Genomic DNA, 7109 nt, shown 5'->3' with positions numbered 1-7109 from the left:
TGGCAGCCTGGCAGATGGCTATCCAGTCTCTACTTAAGAACTATTAACAAAGGAGAGTCTCCCATTTTCTGAGACAGTCTGCTCCACTGCAAAATAAGTTCATCCTAGTGTTTAATCTTAATCCTTTTTCTTGTTATTTGAACCCACTGGTTCAGGTCCTACGTCTGGAATAGAAGAAAAGAAATTCGCCCCATCAATATGCAGCAGACCTTCAAATACTTGTATGAATGGATCTGCTCACCTCTGATCTTTCTTTGGCATAAGAATCTATTTCTACTTCCCTCTCCAAGTCACAAAGACACACGTGGGCAAATCGCAAATTGGGGATGGTTGGGAGTTCAGTGTCAGAAGTGCAACAGCATGAGTATCCAAGCTGGTAGGTTGCATGCATCCAGCCACATCCCCAAATGCCCAAATTTCTTGGGGCTGCTACTAGTTCAGACATAACATTTCATGACTTTTAGAAGTCATCTGATATAAGCACAAACACACCCAGAAGCAGTGTTAGAAATTAGCCAGACATGTTTTGCTTTTGGCATGGGTCCAATTGCGACTACAAGATTTCTGGGTGCCAGGTTGGCAAGCATATTTTTAAAACTTGCCTTAATAAAAACTAATACAATTTCCACTACGGGTGTGCTTTTGCTTCTTGTATACTGGGGCAAGTGAACTGTTGTAAGAGCAAGCTACAGTCAAGCAATGTAGTTGAGATCACAGAATCATAGAATCATCGCATTGGAAGAGACCCCAAGGGTCATCTAGTCCAATCCCTTAGCGAACAGACATTCTGTTGTGCCGACCGCAACCTACATTTAAGGTGCCATTTGGCACCTAGCTTATATATTTGAGTTTCTAACACTGCCCAGAAGCACTAGTTGAGAATGGGTGTCTGTGGCATTTTTTCCACAAAAGCACACTCAGCAGAGACTTTCCAAAAAAAGTTGTTGCATGTTAAAAATCTACTACATGTGTGCACTTTAAATTTGCTATAACAAAATGGACACAAGTTGCTACTCAGCTTTTTTAACAAGGTAAGCCTTCTATAGCATTATGTGGCAAAGAGTATCCTAGATTAACAGATATTGTAAAAGTTTGCTGGAGGTTAAGATCCCATGGGATGGGAGTTTGGTAGCAAACAGAATGGAGAAGCCAGGCAGGCTGGAAGAAACACATGCTACAAAATGCATTGTGCCAGTCTCTCTCATTTTCTCCTGAACGCAGGCTATTCCATGTGCCTAGATCTCATGCTGCGAACCCACCACAGCTGTCTCCAAACTCCCCCCCCCCAAAAAAAAAATTCAGCTGATTCTAGGACTTCTCAGGCTGAACCCAACCAAGCCAAAAGGTGTCCAATGGAACCTGCTTCAATTCCACTTTCCCCTAAGCCTGGAGAAAAGCTTAAAAAGAAGACTTGTAGAGTGTGTTCCTGTCACCCCTGAGTAAGCTGAACCAGCCCTCACAGTTATGGTATCAATAAAAAGTGCATCCAGGTTAAAATGGGAGATTTCAGCCCAAGGGCTTGGTCCAAACAAACGTTTTCACCTTAAAAATCAGGGCTACTATCTACCAATAATACAACTACACAAACCTTTTCCCTTAAAAAACAAACAAACAAACAAACAAACAAGGACTCCTATTTGCCATTATTACACAGATATGGTTCTAAAATAGTTCACCTATCTGAGCATGTACAGAGCTCCTTCTTTCAACAGGGAGAGAAGTCAGCCAACCACACACGCGGGGACTTGAGCCCCCGCCCCCTTCCTATTACAAGTTTCCTCCACCCACCCCCTGTCCGAAATCCACAGCAGTCCAGACAGCGAGCAACAAGCTGAACTTCCCGCGGAGGGAGGAAGCCGCGGCGGCGGCGGCCAGCAGCAGGAGCCTCCTTCTCGCGCGCCTCCCCCGCCCCAACTCCACGGTGATGGGCGCAGGAAGGAGACGAAGAAGCGCGGCACTCACCGATGATGGGCGGGCGGCCGCTCCAGCGGGGGCTCCTGTCCTCCATGGGGACAGCCGGCGGGGGACGACAGGATCAGCAGAAGCGGCGGCAGCGAGACCCTCCCGAGGCACTGCGGTCATCCAGCCGCAGGCCGGCCAGGGAAACTTTTTTTCCCGGGCCCGGCGGGAGTGCGCGCGGCTGTGGGGGGGGGCAACTTCTCGGCAGAGGAGCGCCGGGCTCAACCGCTCGCTTGCTCCGGCTCCGTGTGTGCGTGTGTGTCTTTCTCTCTCCCCGCCTCACTTCCTGCTTCTGGTGCTTCTCTTTCCCCGCCCGCGGCTCCGATCGGCCCAGCCCAGCTGGGCTACTCCTGTTCCAGGAGCTGCAGCCACCGAGTGACTCACCGGCTCCAACCGGGCGACGGCGACTCCGCTGGCCGAGCCTCCTCCCGGAAAAGGCCGCCGGGGGAGCACGTGCGGAGCGGGGGGAAGAGCTTTCTCGCCTCTGGGGAGGAGGGGCTTAGGCGCCCTCGGTGGCTTCCACCCGCTAGGAGGGATCCTCTTACCCCCGCCCCCCAAAAGTCCTGGGCGTGTTTACTCCGAAGTAAAGCCCCAACGAATGTCTGCGGGAGACTTGCTCCCAAGTCAACCTGCGCAGAAGTGTAGCTTTCCAACCCAATCCTGGGCATGATCAACTTGGAAACAACCCCACCAAGTCCAGCGGGACTTGCTCCCAAGCCAGACGAGTGAGGGCTGGAGCCTTAGCTTGAACTAACACGAGGGGCGCTGGGATTAAAACTGGTATTCGATCCCCAAGTGGGAGCAGGAGGGAGACTTGTGGATACTGAAGGATGAGGAGAATAAACTCTGCACATGCTCCGGAACATGTCTTCCTTTTTCTTCTTCCTCATTTAATTAGCATTTTTAAGAGCTGTGGCCTAGCGCCATTGCTCTACCCCGCAAGGAAGTAGGAGGTTGAAGGCTGGGGATAGGGAGAACAAATAGGGGAGAGACCTGAGAGATTAAATTCTCTATCAACCTTTGGCAACCCAGAGCTGATAGTAGTCTCAATCAGATGGAGGGCACCAATCACAGTAGATGTCCCACCACTATCTCTGCCTGCCTAAAGACAGGCCCCTGTGACTTACATGGGTGGGGAAAATGAGTATTCTGGATACAGCTGGCTAGATGGGGTTTGGAACTGCTGCAGGCTGAGAGGAGGCAGGCTGAATTTCAGCCAGTGACGTTTTTTGTCCCTGACCCCCAAACAATCCAAGAAAGTCACACCATGCAAGGGCCATGCAGCTCATTTAGGTGGCAAAGACGCCTGGAGCCTTTAACAATTTCTGTGCTTTTTATGTTGAATGGTTGTAATTTGCCTTCAGTGCTACTTGGAAGAGGTTTTCGACATTTAAACAAATGCCTGATCCCAGGACTTGAGGAAGCACAAAAGGCCAAAATGGCAGGGGCCTTCCCCTTGCTGCTGAGCCTACAGAGATAAGCAGACCTGGGGGAGGGGGAGGGGGGCATGGCTGCTCTGGAAAGCCTTGTATGATGGTTTACTCAGTCCTCTGACCAGCCATCTGCTGGAGAAACAGAAAACCACATGGCTGCCTGTAACTGATGTTTTTTTTGCCTCCAAGGTAAGAGGGGATCCCCATGAGGGGCAGGCAAATAATGCAGGAACATTCTGCAACATCTTGACACAAAACCCTTTCAGACTATCTAGTGCCCTCTCTAACTCTTGCAGAGTTGCACTTGGGGAACAAAACCAGCCACCCAAACTCACCAGGAGATGTTTCATAAAGGCATAGTACGGTAAAAGCCTGGTTGCTGGATTAGGCCAATGGCCCATCTAGTCCAGCATCCTGTACTCGTGTATGGGCATCTTGCTGGCTACTATGAGTGCAACATGCCTTCAGAGGCATGATGCCTTCCAGCAGTGGAGGTAGAACATAGTCATAACCATCACAGACGCCAAGCTATGCACTGGAGGAAGGTTGATCACACACCCCCACCCTATCAAACAACAGTATGGTTTAGGCTTGGAACAAATGGACATAATATGCTTCAGGATGAAACTTCAATTTATTCACAAATTACACCTTTAAGATGTCACTTTGCTCCTTTGCTACAACAGATTAAGAAGGCTACCCTCCTGGGAATATAAATTCTCCCTCTCTCCCAAATCATCTAATTAAACAGATAGGTACTAAAACAATTGTTATGTTCTTAGCCCACAAAATGGACAAGAGGTTTGTTCCCGGCTGTCAGTTAAGGGGGAATCCAAGGAAATAATGGTGTGCTTTTCAAACAGGTATTTTCCATGGTATTAATCATGTCTCATATTTTCAATATAGATAATGTTCTCTTTTGCAGTAATGATTAAAAACCAGAAGGGAAAGGAGGTGGGGAATGTCAGAGGACAAGCACAGCAGAATCATTGGCTATGTTCTACCTCCACTTTTGGAGATGGCATGCCTCTGAATACACACTTCTATTTATTTATTTTTATTAAATTTCTATACCACCCTTCATCAGATGGCACAGATCACAGGGAAGTTTACAATAGAAAAAACACAAAAATACATGGCATAGTAACAAACAAAAACAATACCCCACCCCCAGTTTAAAAGGTCATAGACTGTTTAATTAGCCAAAGGCCTGGCACCTGAAGATAAGGTTCCTGTAAATTGCAGTAATGGAGAGTGCTGTTGTGCTCAAGTCCTGCTTGTAGGCATCCCATAGGCACCTGACTGGCCACTGTGAGAACAGGATGCTGGGCAAGATGGTCTATTAGCCTGATTCAGCCTCCTGGCTCTTCTTACGTTGTTACGCTCTAATAAACTTTCCTCAGGACACTTCCTGAACTCCCAGCTCTGCACTGCTGCCAGGATGTGCTCCCCAGTGGCTTTCTCGTTCTCTCTTCCTATCCTTGCTTGAACTAGACCACCCAGTTCTGACTGCACGCTCTGTGAGCACCCTCCCTTGCCATTTTTTGTTTGTGTGTGTTTAATATGTGAAATTGAAAGGAACAAATGTGCTTATCGGCAATTCTCACAAGGTACAAAAGCACCTTCACTAATCTAGTGCAAGTTTATGTCTGTAATTTCTGCACAGGGCAATATGCTCCCACATCACACTTGCATTCCTTCTCTGGAGGAATGTGTGTCAGGATGAGCCATGTGAGTTGCTGGAGAAAGGAAGGGGTTGCAGACCTCCTATGGCACAGCCAACCTCCGTGCTTAACCTTGTCTCACCCGCCTGCAATTGGCAGGGCTTTGAGATCTCCTCCCTCCTTGAGTGCCAGCCAAGATCCTGACCAGGAACACAAAGGCCTTGCCTTGAGGAGTCGGTGCACGGAATACAGCAGGCATCTAACATGCCATTACTCAGTGTGTCTGCCAAGCGACTCTGGTAATTAACACAGGCAACTTCACATGGCCCGTTCCAGGCCACAGCTCCTGCTCCCAGCTGGCTGGCAGTAAATAGCTCACAAATTACCAAAGACCCTCCCTGACCCCTTATTCTGGAAAGACACCACCAGGTGGCTCTAGAAGGAAGCAGAAGGAACTATACAAGCTTTTCCTAGACCTCTGTATGGTTTTCCCTTATAGGAAGTGCAGCAGGGAGCTAATAAATCCTTTGCTAAATTACAGCAATTGTAGTGTGTGTGAACACATGCCCCCACTCCCCCTGTGCTCTTACAAAAGGTCAGAGGCCTCAGCTGTGGCCAATCAGGACTGCCTCACAATCACTCACTTCCCAGACTCCCTGCTGCACTGACACCAGAACTCCACAGCTTGCTGAACTGAGAGCTGCCCAAGCCATTTTGGGAAGGGCCATAGCTCAGTGGTAAGAGCATTTGATTTGCATGCAGAAGGTCCCAAGTTTAATCCCCAGCAGCATCTCTAGGCTGGGCTGCAAATGTCCCCCATACGAAACTCTTGAAAGCCTCTGCCAGTCAGTGTAGTAGACAATACTGAGTTAGAAGAATCAATGGCCTGGTTCACCACAAGGCAACTTCCTGTATTCCTTGAGGGCTAGCTTCCTCCTCCTGCAATTTCTCATAACAGCAGGTGGAGGAGGAAGCCAATGCCTCATCCAAGCAGGAGATCTACACTCTCAGCACAGAACAGGCCCGGAAGGTGGGGTGCAAAGCATGTGTCTGTGTGTAAGAGAGAGTGAAAGAAACGCCTCCTCTAGGAATGCTGCAGTTCCTGACCAGGGAGGATGTTAAATTCCCTGGAGATGGCACTCAGCCAGACTTAGCTTTGGGATAGCAAAGGCTCAGGAGCAGCCTCCTCTGACCTACCAACAAGTCACTGTTTAGAAAGGAAGAGAGAGAAATATATTTTACATGCAGACTGGGACATCTGGGTTTGGTCTCAGCAACTGGAACATCATGCAACAGTTCCGCCCCCCCCCAAAAAAAAGGCCTGGCAGGAGTTGCACAGGAGCTCAAAAATTAAGGAGAGCCTTAGTAAAAAGGTATTGTGTTCCTTACCACTAGGAGAACCCCTGCCAAAGGAGGCTGCTGGAGCTCTGCTTCAGGTCACACTGACAAGTCAGCTGGAAAACTCTCTCGCTCTCGGTGTGTGTGTGTGTGTGTGTGTGTGTGTGTGTGTGTGTGATAGATAGATAGATAGATTTGGTTTTCTATAAGTGTATCTAAGAACAAACACATTATCTGGCTCTCAAACTCAATATTAGCCTGTATTAAGACTACTCAAAGACCCATTGCTGCCAGGTTTGCATCACTTATTGTGGGCTGAAATCTCATTACAGTACTCTCATAAATAAGAAGATCATCTGAACAGGTTGCTACACACACCAGACATTGAGTTCTACCTTGTGGCACTCCTCACTCATCCACATGTATGAATATATGTATGGACACACACACACAAGCAAGCACACTCCCAACTGAAACAAGGAATGCAGTGCTTACTTGTAGCTGTTTGAGCTGCACCCTCCACATCCAAACCAGCCCTGTAATCCTGAGCAGCTCCGTTCCCCACAGCTGTGCTTTCCACGGGGCCCGATGGGCGCTGGGCGGCCTCACTGGCAACTAGTTTCAGAGCAGGTGCCTCCAGAGGAAAAGCAGATGCCTGGAATAAAAGGAGAAGAAAAGACATGAGGGACCGTTCCAGGCAGTACAGAAAATCACC

General features: G+C 48.6%; 1 protein-coding gene across 3 annotated transcripts in view; it reads right to left on the bottom strand.

The window, feature by feature from the left end:
- The window catches only part of GSE1 (Gse1 coiled-coil protein), a 391224-nt gene that overhangs the window by 255643 nt on the left and 128472 nt on the right, over positions 1–7109 (bottom strand). For 2 of the 3 annotated variants that reach the window (XM_035120003.2, XM_035120004.2), the window contains exon 2: positions 6890–7049. In XM_035120003.2, the coding sequence (XP_034975894.1) occupies positions 6890–7049 (160 nt within the window). Of the gene's footprint in view, positions 1–1962; positions 6810–6889; positions 7050–7109 lie in introns of those variants that run through there. The other variant, XM_035120005.2, reaches the window with a different exon arrangement.

This window comes from Zootoca vivipara, chromosome 6 (genome assembly GCF_963506605.1).
Source record: "Zootoca vivipara chromosome 6, rZooViv1.1, whole genome shotgun sequence".
NCBI lineage: Eukaryota > Metazoa > Chordata > Lepidosauria > Squamata > Lacertidae > Zootoca > Zootoca vivipara.
The sequence above is the reverse complement of the archived record's forward strand: the minus strand, read 5'-3'. Positions and strand labels throughout refer to the sequence as shown.